Here is a 17,464-nt window from a genome sequence, read left to right on the forward strand (position 1 = left end):
GTTCATCCATTGTCTCAACATAGATGAAGAATGTCTTTACCCATTTATCTTGTTTCTCTTCTCTTGTTAGCCTGAGGATTTATTCTCAAGTTCCCTTCTTTCCTCTCTTCTTTTCAAAACTGAGATTATCTTTTCTCCCATTCCAGTCTAAGAAGTGAGCTGTCTTGTAATATTGAGCAAAGGGCTAGAGAGTTATTGTCTACTAGCAGAGGTTCAGAGTCTTTGGAGGGTCAGGTAGGAATGTCTTCTCTAACAGTGTTAAGTCAAAAATAATTACAAAACTTTGCAGTAACAACCATATTTTTGAAATTTCCATTATCATCTCTGTGTTTTTTAATCACACACTTTCTAAAAGGTGAGCAGGGTGAATGCGCTTCACTAAACTACTTGTCTGATTAATTTATCTAACAAATATTTAATGCCTATTAGACATTGAGACACAGTTCAGGGCACTAGGAATAAAATGACCAAAATAGATAAAACCCCTGCTTCCATATGGAGTTTACATTCTAGTGAGAGAAGACAGATAATAAAGACTAAATGAGTAAAAAACTAGTATGTCAGATGGTGATAAATGCTATGGAGAACAACAGGGTGAAGGAAACAAGATTGTTGGTAAGCACAGCAGAAGGGCTGTTGGCTCTTTTATATAGAATTGTTGGGAAATGATTTATTTAGGCAACATTTGAGGAGAGAACTGAGGAAGTAAGGGGGCAAGCTCTTCAGGGATCAGCAAGAACAAAGGCCTTAAGCAGGAGCATGCCTCTCGTATTTTAAGAACAACAAGGAGGCTAGTCTGACTGGAGCTGAGTAAATAAAGAGGAGAGAGAGATGAATATGGGAGTGGCGGGGGCGGTAGGGGGAAACCATGTGAGATTGAAGAATGGGATAAGAACTTTGGCTTTTACTTTAAGTGATGTGAGGCCACTGGAAAATTTTGAGAGGAGATGAAACGAGATGCCTTATGTTTTAAAGTATTAGTCACTCAGTCATGTCCGACTCTGTGACCTCATGGACTGTAGCCCGTCATGAAATTCTCCAGGCAAGAATACTGGAGTGGGTAGCCATTCCTTTCTCCAGGGGATCATCCCAACCCAGGGATCAAACCCTGGTCTTCCACACTACAGACAGATTCTTTACTGCCTGAGCCACCGGAGATGCAAAGGGATCTTTTTTTGGATAATGAATTAAGAATAGAGGATTCGAGGGAAAAGGTGAAAGCAGAGAGACCAGTTAGGTTCCAGAAACTTGGATGAGAGATGTTGATGGTTTGATACAGGACACTATAGAGAAGGTAGTAAAAAGTAATCAAATAGTGGTAGTAGTTAGAACATGGAACCCATCTGGATTTGCTGATAGAATTTAAAGTGTAGGAGAAGAAAGTAGAGAATAATTCCAAGCAACTGGCCCAAGCAACTGAAGGAAAAGGAGCTGCTATTTGATGAGATGAGGAAGAGTATGGGAAGAGTATATTTAGAAGGAAGAATCACAGTTTAATTTTAAGCACAGAAGGCTTGAATAATCTTTTGAACATCTGAGATAGATATGAGTCTATTTAAGAGAGTTGCCCAGGTTGAAGATATAAATATGAGAATTGAAAACAGAAGGATATTACCAAGCTGAGGACCGGACGAATCACCGAGGGCATGGTGTGGATGGGGAAGTGTGTCACTTGGGTAGGTAGGTCCTGACTTTATTTGCTACTTGTAGGCAAAAAAAAAAAAAAAAAAAAAAGCACCATTTGCCATTTCCTTAGTTAATGACTTTTTTTTTTCCTCAGTGGCACCCAAGAAACAAGCTCTTCTTGGTTAGGAATTTTTATCTGCTAATCATCACACAAAACAGCTTTCCCCACTCTTAAACTCTCCACTTTTATGAATGCCTTATTTTTTGCACAAGAATTAAATGATTTCAGTTTCAGAATTTCATAGTATGTGTGGGAAAGGGAATTATTTTGCTTTTTCAGCATGCATATATTTGTTTCCATTCCATCTTTTATGCCAAATAATTCTGTCGGGATCTTGACTATCCACTCTCTACTCAATAAATCCAATAACAGTATACAGCCTTCCAACTTATCTGAAGTACAGATTTCCTGATAAAAAGAAGTCTCTTCATTATTTCAGGTAAACAGTTAAAACCAGCTAGTTTATTTGTTTATTTTCTTCTCAGCTAGTTCTTTTTACTAGTATAACTCATAAGCACCATTTACTTTGTGTATTTCTTTTTTGTATTCTTTTCTTTTTTTTAATTTATTTTTTAACTGAAGGATAATTGCTTTATGGAATTTTGTTGTTTTTTGTCAAACCTCAACATGAATAAGTCATAGGTATATATATATCCCCTCCTGTTTGAACCTCCCTCCTATCTCACTCTCCATCCCACCCCTCTAGGTTGATACAGAGCCCCTGTTAGTTTCCTGAGCCATATAGAAAATTCCCATTGGCTCTCTATTTTACATATGGTAATTTAAGTTTCCATGTTACTCTTTCCATTCATCTCACCCTCTCCTCCCCTCTTCCCCATGTCCATAAGTCTATTCTCTATGTCTGTTTGTCCACTGCTCCCTGTAAATAAGTTCTTCAGTACTATTCTTCTAGATTCCGTATATATGTGTTAGAATACTATATTTATCTTTCTTTTTCTGACTCACTTCACTCTGTATAATAGGTTCGATATTCGTCCACCTCATCAGAACTGACTCAAATGTATTCCTTTTTATGGCTGAGTAATATTCCATTGTGTATATGTACCACAACTTCTTTATCCATTCATCTGTCAATAGACATCTAGGATGCTTTCATGTTCTAGCTATTGTAAATAGTGCTGTAGTGAGCAATGGGATACATGTGTCTTTTTCAATTTTGTTTTCCTCAGGGTATATGCCTAGGAGTGGGATTGCTGAGTCATATGGTGGTTTTATTCCTAGTTTTTTAAGGAATCTCCATACTGTCTTCCATAGTGGCTCTATCAGTTTACATTCCCACAAACAGAGCAAGAGAGTTCCCTTTTCTCCACACCCTCTTCAGCATTTATTGTTTGTAGACTTTTTGATGATGGCCATTCCAACTAGTTTGAGGTGATATCTCATTGTAATTTTGAATTGCATTTCTCTGATGATGAGTGATGTTGAGCATCTTTTCATGTGTTTGTTAGCCATCTGTATGTCTTCTTTGGAGAAATGTCTGTTTAGGTCTTTTTCCCACTTTTTGATTGGGTTGTTTGTTTTTCTGGTATTGAGTTGTATGAGCTGCTTGTATATTTTGGAAATTGATCCTTTGTCAGTTGTTTTATTTACTGTCATTTTATCCCATTCTGAGGGTTGTTTTGCTTATTTCCTTTGCTGTGCAAAAGCTTTTACATTTAATCAGGTCCCACTTGTTTACTTTTGTTTTTATTTCCATTATTCTAGGAGGTGGGTCATAGAGGATCTTGCTTTGATTTATGTCATCAAGTGTTCTGCCTATGTTTTCCTCAAAGAGTTTTATAGTTTCTGGCCTTACATTTAGGTCATTAATCCATTTTGAGTTTATCTTTGTGTATGGTGTTAGGAAGTGTTCTAATTTCATTCTTTTACATGTAGCTGTCCAGTTTTCCCAGCACCATTTATTGAAGAGGCTGTCTTTGCCCCATTGTATGTTCTTGTCTCCTTTGTAAAAAATAAGGTACCCATCGGTGCATGGGTTTATTTCTGGGCTTTCTATCTTGTTCCATTGGTCTATATTTCTGTTTTTGTGCTAGTACCATACTGTCTTGATGACTGTAGCTTTGTAGTATAATCTGAAGTCAGGAAGGTAGATTCCTCTAGCTTCATTCTGCTTTCTTAAGACTTCTTTGGCTATTTGCGGTCTTTATTGTTTCCATATGAATTTTGAAATTTTTTGTTGTAGTTCTATAAAAAGTGCTGTTGGTAATTTGATAGGCATTGCACTGAATCTGCAGATTGCATTTGGTAGTACAGTCATTTTCACAGTATTGATTCTTCCTACCCAGGAACATGGAATATCACTCCCATCTGTTTATGTCATCTTTGATTTCTTTCATCAGTGTTTTACAATTTTCTGTGTTCAGTTGTTTTCTCTCCTTAGGTAAATTTATTCCTAGATATTTAATTCTTTTTGTTGCAGTGGTGAATGGGATTGATTCCTTAATTTTTCTTTCTGATTTTTCATTGTTAGTATATAGAAATGCAAGTGATTTCTGTGTATTGATTTTGTATCCTGCAACTTTGCTAAATTCACTGATTAGCTCTAGTAATTTTCTGATACTATCTTTAGGGTTTTCTATGTACAGTATCATGTCATCTGCAAGCAGTGAGAACTTTACTTCTTCTTTTCTGATCTGGATTCCTTTTATTTCTTTTTCTTCTCTGATTGCTGTAGCAAGGATTTCCCGAACTATGTTAAATAATAATGGTGAAAGTGGACACCCTTATCTTTTTCCTGATCTTAGGGGGAATGCTTGCAGTTTTTCACCATTGAGAATAATGTTTGCTATTGGCTTATCATATATGGCCTTTACTATGTTGAGGTAGGTTTCTTCTATGCACGTTTTTTGAAGTTTTAATCATAAATGGGTGCTGAATTTTGTCAAAGGCTCTTTCTGCATCTATTGAGATGATCATATGGTTTTTATCTTTCAATTTGTTAATATGGTGTATCACATTAATTGATTTGCATATGTTGAAGAATCCTTGCATCCCTGAAATAAACCCAACTTGATCATGGCAAATAGATGGGGAAACAGTGGAAACAGTGGCTGACTTTGTTTTTCTGGGCTCCAGAATCACTGCAGATGGTGATTGCAGCCATGAAATTAGAAGATGCTTACTCCTTGGAAGGAAATTATGACCAACCTAGACAGCATGTTAAAAAGCAGAGACATTACTTTGCCAACAAAGGTCCGTCTAGTCAAGGCTACTATTTTTCCAATGGTCATGTATGGATGTAAGAGTTGGACTATAAAGAAAGCTGCGCACCAAAGAATTGATGCTTTTGAACTGTGGTGTTGGAGTAGACTCTTGAGAGTCCCTTGGACTGCAAGGAGATCCAACTAGTCCATCCTAAAGGAGATCAGTCCTGGGTGTTCATTGGAAGGACTGATGTTGAAGCTGAAACTCCAATACTTTGGCCACCTGATGCAAAGAGCTGACTGATTTGAAAAGACCTTGATGCTGGGAAAGATTGAAGGCAGGAGAATAAGGGGATGACAGAGGATGAGATGGTTGGATGGCATCACCCACCCAATGGACATGGGTTTGGGTGGACTATGGGAGTTGGTGATGGACAGGGAGGCCTGGCGTGCTGTGGTTTATGGGGTCGCAAAGAGTTGGACATGACTGAGCGACTGAACTGAACTGATCATGGTGTATGAGCTTTTTGATGTGTTGCTGAATTCTGCTTGCTAAGATCTTGTTGAGGATTTTTGCATCTGTGTTTATCACTGATATTGGCCTGTAGTTTTCTTTTTTTGTGTTGTCTTTGTCTGGTTTTGGTATCAGGGTGATGATGGCCTCATAGAATTAGTTTGGAAGTGTTCCTTCCTCTGCAATTTTTTTAAAGTTTTTTCTTGAAAATTTTTGAAAGAGTTTTACCTTGTGGTTCAACTGGTAAAGAATCCACCTGCAATGTGGGAGACTTGGGTTTGATCCCTGGATTGGGAAGGTCCCCTGAAGAAGGGAAAGGCTACCCACTTCAGTATTTTGGCCTAGACAATTCCATGGACGTCCATGGGGTCACAAAGAGTTGGACACGATAATGGTGGTATTAACTTTGGGCTCCCCTTTTGGCTCAGCTAGTAAAGAATCTGCTTGCAATCTGGGAGATCTGGGTTTGATCCCTGGGTTGGGAAGATCCCCTGGAGAAGGGAAAGGCTACCCACCAGTATTCTGGCCTGGAGAATTCCATGGACTGTATAATCCATGGGGTTGCAAAGAGTCAGACACAACTGAGCAACTTTCACTTTGAAGGATAAGCATTAGCTCTTCTCTAAATGTTTGATTGAGTTTTCCTGTGAAGCCATCTGGTCCTGGGCTTTTGTGTTTTGGGAGACTTTTGATCACAGCTTCAATTTCAGTGCTTGTAATTGGGTTGTTCATAATTTCTGTTTCTTCCTGGTTCACTCTTGGAAGACTGAACTTTTCTAAGAATCTGTCCGTTTCTTCCAGGCTATCCATTTTATTGCCATATAGTTGTTCATAACAGTCTCTTATAATCCTTTGTATTTCTGCATTTTCTGTTGTAACCTCTCCTTTTTCATTTCTGATTTCGTTGATTTGATTCTTCTCTCTTTTTTTCTTGATGAGTCTGGCTAAAGGTTTGTCAATTTCATTTATCTTCTCAAAGAACCAGCTTTTAGTTTTATTAATCTTTACTATTGTTTCTTTCATTTCTTTTTCATTTATTTCTGCTCAGATCTTTATGTTTGTTTCCTTCTACTAATTTTTTTTTTTTGCTGCTTTTTCCAGTTGTTTTAGGTGTAAAGTTATATTGTCTATTCGATGTTTTTCTTGTTTCTTGAGGTATTGCTATAAACTTCCCTCTTAGAACTGCTTTTCCTGCATCCCATAGGTTTTGACAGGAAGCAACAGTTAGAACTGGACATGGAAAAACAGACTGATTCCAAATCGGGAAAGGGATATGTCAAGGCTGTATACTGTCACCCTGCTTATTTAACTTATATGCAGAGTACATCATGAGACATGCTGGGCTGGATGAAGCACAAGCTGGAATCAAGACTGCTGGGAGAAATATCAATAACCTCAGATATGCAGATGACACCACCCTTATGGCAGAAAGAGAAGAAGAACTAAAGAGCCTCTGGATGAAAGTGATAGAGGAGAGTAAAAAAGTAGGCCTAAAACTCAGCATTCAGAAAACTAAGATCATGGCATCTGGTCCCATCACTTCATGGAAAATAGATGGGGAAACAGTGGAAACAGTGGCTGACTTTATTTTTTGGAGCTCAAAAATTATTTCAGATGGTGACTGAAGCCATGAAATTAAAATACGTTTGCTCCTTGGAAGAAAAGTTATGACCAACCTAGACAACATATTAAAAAGCAGAGATATTACTTTGCCAACAAAGGTCCATCTAGTCAAACTATGGTTTTTCCACTTGTCATGTATGGATGTGAGAATTAGACTATGAAGAGAGCTGAGTGCTGAGAAGAATTGATGCTTTTGAACTGTGGTACTGGAGAAGACTCTTGAGAGTCCCTTTGGACTGCAAGGAGATCCAACCAGTCCATCCTAAAGGAAATCAGTCCTAAATATTCATTGGAAGGACTGATGTTGAAGCTGAAACTTCAGTAATTTGGCCATCTGTTGCAAAGAACTGACTCACTAGAAAAGATCCTGATGCCAGTAAAGATTGAAGGCAGGGGGAGAAGGGAATCAAAGAGGCTGAGATGGTTGATTAGCATCACTGACCCAATGGACATGAGTTTGAGTAAACTCTGGGAGCTGGTGATGAACAGGGCAGCCTGGCGTGATGCAGTCCATGGGGTCACAAAGAGTTGGACATGACTGAGTGAACTGAACTGAACTGAACTGATAGGTTTTGAATTGTTGTCTTTTCATTGTCATTTGCTTCTAGAAATTCTTTGATTTCCCTTTTGATTTCTTCAGTAACCTGTTGGTTATTTAAAATGTGTTGTTTAATCTCCATGTGTTTGTGTTTCTTACAGTTTTTTTTTTTCTTGTAATTGATGTCTAGTCTCATAGCATTGTGGTCAGAGAAGATGCTTGATATGATTTCAGTTTTCTTGAATTTACTGAGGTTTGATTTGTGACCCAAGATGTGGTCTATCCTGGAGAATGTTCCATGTGCACTTGAGAAGAAGGTGTATTCTTCTGCATTTGGATGGAATGTCTTGAAGATATCAGTGAGATCCATTTCATGTAATGTATCATTTAAGACTTGTGTTTCCTTACTAATTTTATGTTTTGGTGATCTGTCCATTGGTGTGAGTGGGGTGTTAAAGTCTCCTACTATTATTGTGTTACTGTCAATTTTTCCTTTATGTCTGTTAGTGTTTGTCTTATGTATTGAGGTACTTCTATGTTGGGTGCATAGATATTTACAATTATGCCTTCCTCTTGGATTGATTCCTTATCATTATGTAGTGTCCTTCCTTATCTCTTGTAATCTTTATTTTAAGGTCTATTTTGTCTGATATGAGGATTGCTACTCCAGCTTTCTTTTGCTTCCCTTATGCATGGAATATATTTTTCCATCCTCTCACTTACAGTCTATATGTGTCTTTAGGTCTGAAGTGGGTTTCTTTTAGACAGCATATGTATGGGTCTTGTTATTGTATCCATTCAGCCACTCTGTGTCTTTTGGTTGGAGCGTTTAACTCATTTACATTTAAAGTAACTATTGATATATATGTTCCTATTGCCATTTTCTTAATTGTTTGGGGTTGATTTTGTAGATCTTTTTTCTTCTCTTGTATTTCTAAACTATGTAAGTCCCTTTAACATTTGTTGTAAAGCTGGTTTGGTGGTACTGAATTCTCTTAACTTTTGCTTGTCTGAAAAGCTTTTTATTTCCCCATCAATTTTGAATGAGATCCTTGCCAGGTACAGTAATCTTGGTTGTAGATTTTTCCCTTTCAGTAATTTAAGTACATCCTGCCATTCCCTTCTGACCTGCAGAGTTTCTGCTGAAAGATCAGCTGTTAAGCATATGTGGTTTCCCTTGTACGTTACTTGCTGCTTCTCCCTTGCTGCTTTTAATATTCTTTCTTTGTGTTTAGTTTGTTGGTTTGATTAGTATGTGTCTTGGCATGTTTCTCCTTGGGTTTATCCTGTATGGGATTCTTTGTGCCTCTTGGACTTGATTGGCTATTTCCTTTTCCATGTTGGGGAAATGTTCAACTATAATCTCTTCAAAAATTTTCTTATACCCTTTCTTTTTCTCTTCTTCTTCTGGGACCCCTATAATTTGAATGTTGGTGTGTTTATATTGTCCCAGAAATCTCTGAGACTATCCTCAATTCTTTTCATTTTTCTTACTTTCTTCTACTCTTCAGAAGTTATTTCCATCATTTTATCTTCCAGCTCAGTGATTTATTCTTCTTCTTCAGATATTCTGCTATTGATTCCTTCTAGGGTATTTTTAATTTCAGTAATTGTGTTGTCTCTGTATGTTTATTCTTTAATTCTTTTAGGTCTTTGTTAATTGATTCCTGCATTTTCTCCATTCTATTTTCAAGGTTTTTGATCATCTTTACTATCATTATTCTGACTTCTTTTTCAGGTAGTTTGCCTATTTCCTGTTCATTTATTTGGACTTCTGTGTTTCTAGTTTGTTTCTTCATTTGTATAGTTTTTCTCTGCCTTTTCACTTTTTTTTTTAACTTACTGTGTTTGAGGTCTCCTTTTCCCAGACTTCAAGGTTGAATTCTTTCTTCCTTTTGGTTTTTGCCCTTCTAAGATTGGTCCAGTGGTTTGTGTAAGCTTCATATAGGGTGAGATTTGTGCTGAGTTTTTGTTTGTTTGTTTTTCCTCTTATGGGCAAGGCTGACTGAGGTGGTAATCCTGTCTGCTGATGATTCAGTTCAGTTCAGTTCAGTTGCTCAGTCATGTCTACTCTTTGTGACCCCAGGACTGCAGCACGCAAGGCTTCCCTGTCCATCACCAACTCCTGGAGCTTACTCAAACTCATATCCATCAAGTAGGTGATGCCATCCAACCACCTCATCATGTCCGCCCCTTCTCCTCCTGCCTTCAATCTTCCCCAGCATCAGGGTCTTTTCTAATGAGTCAGTTCTTTGCATCAGGTGGCCAAAGTATTGAAGTTTCAGCTTCAGCATCAGTCCTTCCAATGAATATTCAGTACTGATTTCCTTTAGGATGGACTGGCTGGATCTCCTTGCTGTCCAAGGGACTCTCAAGAGTCTTCTCCAACACCACAGTTCAAAACCATCAATTCTTCAGTGCTCAGCTTTCTTTATAGTCCAACTCTTACATCCATACATGACTACTGGTAAAATGCTGACGATTGCATTTGTATTTTTGTTTTGTTTGTTGTTTAGATGAGGTGTCCTGCACAGGGTGCTACTGGTGGTTGGGTGATGCCAGGTCTTGTATTCAAGTGGTTTCCTTTGTGTGAGTTCTCACTATTTGATACTCCCTAGGGTTAGTTCCACTAGCAAAGTAATGCTCAAAATTCTCCAAGCCAGGCTTCAACAGTACATGAACCATGAACTTCCAGATTCAAGCTGGATTTAGAAAAGGCAGTGGAACCAGAAATCAAATTGCCAACATCCGTTGGATCATCGAAAAAGCAAGAGAGTTCCAGAAAAACATCTACTTCTGCTTTATTGACTATGCCAAATCCTTTGACTGTGTGGATCACAACAAACTGGAAAATTCTGGACATGGAACAACAGACTGGTTCCAAATAGGGAAAGGAGTACGTCAAGGCTGTATATTGTCACCCTGCTTCTTTAACTTATATGCAGAGTACCTCATGAGAAATGCTGGACTGGATGAAGCACAAGCTGGAATCAAAATTGCCTGGAGAAATATCAATAACCTCAGATATGTAGATGGCACCACCCTTATGGCAGAAAGCGAAGAAGAACTAAAGAACCCCTTGATGAAAGGGAAAGAGGAGAGTGAAAAAAGTAGGCTTAAAACTCAACATTCAGAAAACTAACATCATGGCATCTGGTCCCATCACTTCATGGCAAATAGATCAGGAAACAATGGAAAGAGTGACAGACTATTTTTTGGGAGCTCCAGAATCACTGCAGATGGTGACTGCAGTCATGATATTAAAAGATGCTTGCTCCTTAGAAGAAAAGTTTTGACTAACCTAGACAGCATATTAAAAAGCAGAGACATTACTTTGGCAACAAAGGTCCATCTAGTCAAAGCTTTGGTATTTCCAGTAGTCACGTATGGATGTGAGAGTTGGACTATAAAGAAAGCTGAGTGCTGAAGGATTGATGCTTTTGAAGTGTGGTGTTGGAGAAGACTCTTGAGAGTCCCTTGGACAGCAAGGAGATCAAACCAGTCCATCCTAAAAGAAATCAGTCCTGAATATTCATTGGAAGGACTGATGCTGAAGCTGAAACTTCAGTACTTTGGCCACCTGATGGGAAGAGCTGACTCATTAGAAAAGACCCTGATGCTGGTAAAGATTGAAGGCGGGAGGAGAAGGGGACGACAGAGGATGAGATGGTTGGATGGCATCACCGACTCAATGGACATGAGTTTGAGTAAACTCCAGGAGCTGGTGATGGACAGGGAAGCCTGGCCTGCTTCAGTCCATGGAGTCACAAAGAGTTGAACACAACTGAGTGACTGAACTGAACTGAACTGAACTGAGGGTTAGTTCTCTGGTCGTCTAGGATCTTGGAGTCAGTGCTCCCACTCCAAAGGCTAGAGCTTGATCTATATCCTCCCACTCGACTGTAAATCCCGTGCAGCACTGGGAACATGTCTGGTTCATCACTATGATGTCTTCATCAAATGTGATATAACTCCCAGTGGCTCAGCTCGTAAAGAATCCACCACACCCACGTCGAGAAATCCAAACAGGCAGAAGCTCAAGGTCAAGGAAACTCTCAGGTGCCATGGAAAGAACAGGAGTTTCTGAGGCAGGCTGGCCACCATTCTCTTAAGAAACCTGAAGTGCTTTCCAAGACTTCTCAAGCCTCCACTTCCCAGTCCATAAAATGGGGAGAAGCTAGTCGTGTCTGCAAAGCTCCTAGTGCCTGGTGTATTTCTTAATGGTGGATTTAATCAGTTTATTATGATAAGCATTAATAACTACATGAGTCATTGATATTAAGAAATTCAAGATAACTGAATTAGATTGACAGTTTAGTAACTTGCTCAATCTGAAACAAATTCATTTAGAGCATCATTTTACAAATTTGAAGAAAAAAAACATGAAGTGCTATTTCTTAACCATGATTTTTAAAAATGTATAATGTTACCTTTGCTTTTATTCTCTTAAATTTATTTTTTTCAATTAATCAAATAGGAATAATACATTAGCTTTAATAGTACTGCTGCATTACTTAAATGGTACTATTTGTAAATTGAGCTCTATCTATATTCTCTCTATGTTGTCATCCTGAAAGTAAATGTAAATATGCCCCACACTTAAAATATTACCCACAGAGAAAATCTTTGAAATTTTATATTTTGCTTATTAAATTTGAGTAGAGAATTCTGTATAACCATTATCATTTCAACTAATATTAATAGTAACTGAGCATGTAAAACTTTAAATTATTATATAAACACACCACACTCATATAATACCACTAATAATTACCTATAATGTTTTTTGTTTCAACTAACCTTCTGGTTTTTTTTTCACTTTTAGACCACAGCAATGAAAAAAATAATGTATTACAATATGCGTATAAAAACTGTTCAGAGGCATCTTAATGAAGATCTTGAAAAACTGAATGATCGAAAATGTAAATTACAGAAGTTGCCAGAAGAACGAATAAAATTATTCAACTTTTTGAAAAAAAATGTAAGATAATATTGTAAAATTTCAATAGCCATGTCTTAAGAAAACTGGCAGATGGCATTATCTTTTAAATTTTTTATGTATATATAGAATTATACATATACATTAGTACCAAGTTTGAAGTAAGTTTGCCCTGAAAATGTTTTGATTCTAGGTATTTAACTCGGCTTCATTCTGTGCTTAGAAGTCTGCAATTTAAAAAGGGTATAGGCTTATTAATTTAAAAAATTTGAAAAATGCTGGGTAATCCAATATGATTCACTGAGTTATAGAGATCTGTGAGACTTATTTCACTCCATTTTTATTAGATACCTGCAGGCTGTGCTCAAAATTCATTTTTTGTCTAAAGAGCTAAAATATTCCTTTACTAACACTATTAAGGTATACAATGTGGGAACTTTATAACAAGCTATACTTTAGTAGTTATATGTTCCTTTTTTATTTAGAATAAATTGAATTTCCTTTATTAAAAGTAGACTCTGAAAAATGAAGAATTACCTCAAAACAGAATTTTGTATGTATCAGAATTTATTGTATTTTAAAAGTATAGGAAAATAATGGTTTATTTAAAAAATAGTGTTACAAAAATAGTCACACTACTTGGGAGTAGGAGAATTGAGTCCTTACTTTATACTTTACCAAAAGCTAATATAATGGGGAAAAAGAATTAAATGTAAAAATAAAATCATAAAAAGGCAGAGAATATATAGATTAATATATTTAACTGCTCTCAGTCTGCCAAATAAGAAAAATACTATAAACTCTAGAAAAACACTAAAAATCATGAAGAAAAGAATTAAGATTTGATTTTAAAAAGGTGCTTTTGTACTATAAAGAATCATTAATGAAAATAAATAATAGATGACAATCTGAAAATTTTTGTTTAGGATAAAGGTACTCATAAACAAAAAAAAGGAAATATCCAGATAGAAAAATTGAACAAATGCCATGAACTTTCATTTTACAATAGAAGAAATAAAAACTGACTAATAAACATTTGAAAGAAGACCCCAGTCTGACTGTTAATTTCTGGGTATGAAATAAGACAACAAGCAGCCATTTTCACCTATAAATTGGTCATAGCGTGCCTGGTGAAGATGCATGTGTGCACGCTCAGTCGCTTCTGACTCTTTGCTACCCCATGGACTGTAGCCCACTAGGTTCCTCTGTCCATGGGATTTTTTCAGGCAAGAATACTAGAATGGGTTGTCATTTCCTACTCCAGTAGACTGGAATGGATTGTCATTTCCTACTCCAGGGGTTCTTCACAACCCAGGGACTGAACTCGAGTCTCCTGCATCTCCTGCATGGGCAGGCGGATTCTTACTCCTGAGCCACCTGGGAAGCCCACCCGGTGAAGATGGGTGTGACTTACTCCACTGAAGAGGGTGTAATTGGGTCACATGTATTACTTAACAGTCTAAAAACGCTCCTAGCCTTTGACCTAGTAAATCTACTACTAGATTCGGATAAATACTTATATAGAAGAATATTCATCACTGTGCTATTAATAATAATAAAAACTGGAAACTACCTAAATGTTTAAATTTAAAAAGAGAGGAAGAATTATTCATTCTAAGATAGAATGGTATGTAGCCATTAAAAACCAAGTTTTTAAATACATTTAGTACTGTTTCTGAAATGAACAAGTTTAAATTCAATTATAGCCAAAAAATATTCTTAAAGTTAAAACATTAACATAATTTAAATTATTTATTTGAATAAAAAGTCACAGGAGAACCCGTATATGGAAATCACTCTTTATCTGCCATTTTCATATGCAAATGGATATATTAATATGTGGAAAATAATAGCTAAAGGTTATGTAAACTACAGACAGTTTTATAAAATATGCTTCCTTAGTTTTTTAACAACTATATATAGCCATTACAGAGAAGGAGTAGAGAAACAACAAATTAGCCTATTTGTATACACCTCTCTGTGTACAGTGCAATTTATCTTGAAATCCATCCTACAAGACTGGGGTTAGGGTAAGGCAAATGGGGCACTCACTCTGGGCTCAAAATTTAAGGGAAGGTCCAAAACCTCCATAATAAAGATAAATCTTATACTTTAATATAATAATACATTTAAAAAATACCAATGAATGCAAAAAAGTCCTTTATGAACAAAAAAAATCCCAAATATCATTTTATTTGATAGTTATGTTGATAACTATTGTGCAGTCATATAGGAGACTGAGGCAAAGAGAAAAATGTGCACTGCTATACCCATGCTTTTTTGTATTTTCTGTTAATTTTTCCCAGAATACCAAAGTAGTTGAAAAAGTGAAAAGTAGGAGTGGTAAAAGTCACATTATTTCTAATTTATATATTTTCTTATCATTTTACTTTAATGGAAGCTAACTCATCAATAATATTTTAAAATTTACTTCTTTGCTTTTCTTATTTTTAATTGCGAGGACTGCTATGTTTGAAATAGTTAATATTGTCTTTCATTTGGGCAATGGGTGACTGAACTTGAACTAAAGTTATAATCATGTGTTAGCAATGGTTTTATGAAGTTTGACTTACTTGTATCTAGGTTTCTACTTTACTAATTTAAGTTAGCTAAATATTTAATAGATTACACTAAATGATTTTGCTCTCTGGCACATTGATTTCAACAGTTGGAACGGGAACTGACTGAACTCAAAGGATCTGGCAAAGCACACAATGATAGATCCAGTAACAATAAAGTACCTGAGCTTGAAAAGTCAAAAATCTGTGAAACTGTCTCAGAAGAACCAAGTCTTCAACAGAAGATAGTGATCAAACTAAATGCCTTGAATGAAAGGGTAACATTCTGGAACAAAAAACTAGATGAGTATGTTTAATGAATTATCTAGTTGTTCAAATTTGAAACATGAAGATAAAGAAAGTTCTAGGTCATTAGTTGAGCCCAATTCTCTCCTTTAGGAATGGAAAGAATTACAGTATGAAGTACAACACAAAATGTGTTTCCAGCCCAGTTTTTAGGAGAGATGGGCATCTCTGGTTCACAGCTAAATTTAGTTTTTTACAGAGGCAATAATACTTTACTAGAAACAGTGCATTTCCTTTGAGTGGCTTCTTGTCACACTGTTACTCTAATATCTGCAAACTGAAAACATTAGTTTTTTTTAACATTAGCTGCTACTGGTGCAGAAACTCACAACATAGATGAGACTGGGCAAAGCACATAAAAAGTTGTCTGGAAATATGTAGAAACAAACTCAGGTTGAGTATCAACTAGAAACAGAAATCAAGAAGACTTAGTAAGTCTATGAGTTTCCTTTTACTTAAGAGGGCACTAAGTGAATAAGTTAGTTTGCCCTATAATAAATAATACTAACAATAACTAATACTTACTGAGTTCTTCCTCAGTGCCAAATTCTTTTCTAAAAGCTTTACATATATTTTGCATATAATCCTCAAAAAGGCCTATTCAGGTGTAAGTACTATCAATAATGTTATTTTCTGAGAAATTGCAGTAGAAAACTGTTGTGATTTGTCTAAAATCTGAGAATCATAAATGGTAAAGCCAGGAGTCTTCTAACCTTCACTTATTCTGAGGTTAACAAAATTTGAAGTGATTGTAATTGCCAAAAATAGAATGTCTTTTACTTGGTTTAACTGTTAACACCAAACTTTCTTTATCCACTAATGAAAGCCTTATATTTTGACATCAACTTAGAAGAAGCTATCATGAATTTTAGTATTGTGATTTTTAGATAATTTTAATTTTTTTTTTTCATAAATAGAATTGAAGCAATTTATCGTATTGAAGTAAAACGAAAGAAGAAAAGTCATAGTTTATTAATCCCATTTTTGTTAATTGAATTGGAGACGGTGGGAAATATCCACTTTGAAGAAGGCACTCGATCTGATGACTGGTAAATCTTTTGAAATTTAGTTATAGCTTTAAAACTAATCTTAAGTGCTTAGGATCATAGACCAAAATATCAACTTATAAAAATCTTAAAGTGTCCCATTTCAACGCACTTTCCATATAGAGTATTCATCAACTGAAAATTGGCAGTTACTTACTTTCAGTTCAGTTCAGTTCATTTCAGTCGCTCAGTCATGTCCAACTCTTTGCGACCTCATGAATCGTAGCACGCCAGGCCTCCCTGTCCATCACAAACTCCCGGAGTTTACTCAAACTCATGCCCCTCGAGTCGGTGATGCCATCCAGCCATTTCATCCTCTGTCATCCCCTTATCCTCCTGCCCCCAATCCCTCCCAGAATCAGGGTCTTTTCCAATGAGTCAGCTCTTCCCATCCGGTGGCCAAAGTACTGGAGTTTCAGCCTCAGCATCAGTCCTTCCAATGAACACTCAGGACTTATCTCCTTCAGGATGGACTGGTTGGATCTCCTTGCGGTCCAAGGGGCTCTCAAGAGTCTTCTCCAACATCATAGTTCAAAAGCATCAATTTTTCAGCGCTCAGCTTTCTTCACAGTCCAACTCTCACATCCATACATGACCACTGGAAAAACCATAGCCTTGACCAGACGGACCTTTGTTGGCAAAGTAATGTCTCTGCTCTTTAATATGTTATCTAGGTTAGTGATAACTTTCCTTCCAAGGAGTAAGCATCTTTTAGTTTCATGACTGCAGTCACCATCTGCAGTGATTTTGGAGCCCAAAAAAATAAAGTCTGACACTGTTTCCACTGTCTCCCCACCATGAGGTGATGGGACCAAATGCCATGATCTTAGTTTTCTAATGTTAAGCTTTAAGCCAACTTTTTCACTCTCCTCTTTCACTTTCATCAAGAGGCTTTTTAGTTCCTCTTCACTTTCTGCCATAAGGGTGGTGTCATCTGCATATCTGAGGTTATTGATACTTCTCCCGGCAATCTTGATTCCAGCTTGTGCTTCTTCCAGCCCAGCGTTTCTCATGATGTACTCTGCATAAAAGTTAAATAAGCAGGGTGACAATATACAGCCTCGATGTACTCCTTTTCCCATTTGGAAC

General features: G+C 36.7%; 1 protein-coding gene across 1 annotated transcript in view; it reads left to right on the plus strand.

Annotated features, from left to right (window-relative positions):
- Positions 1–17,464, plus strand: part of LRRC9 (leucine rich repeat containing 9) — a 112,744-nt gene that overhangs the window by 17,269 nt on the left and 78,011 nt on the right. The window contains exons 8-10 of the mRNA XM_070469426.1: positions 12,352–12,507; positions 15,134–15,330; positions 16,247–16,378. Coding sequence (XP_070325527.1) covers positions 12,352–12,507; positions 15,134–15,330; positions 16,247–16,378 — 485 coding nt within the window. The remainder of the gene's footprint in view (positions 1–12,351; positions 12,508–15,133; positions 15,331–16,246; positions 16,379–17,464) is intronic.

Source organism: Odocoileus virginianus, chromosome 6, assembly GCF_023699985.2.
Source record: "Odocoileus virginianus isolate 20LAN1187 ecotype Illinois chromosome 6, Ovbor_1.2, whole genome shotgun sequence".
Classification (NCBI taxonomy): Eukaryota; Metazoa; Chordata; class Mammalia; order Artiodactyla; family Cervidae; genus Odocoileus; species Odocoileus virginianus.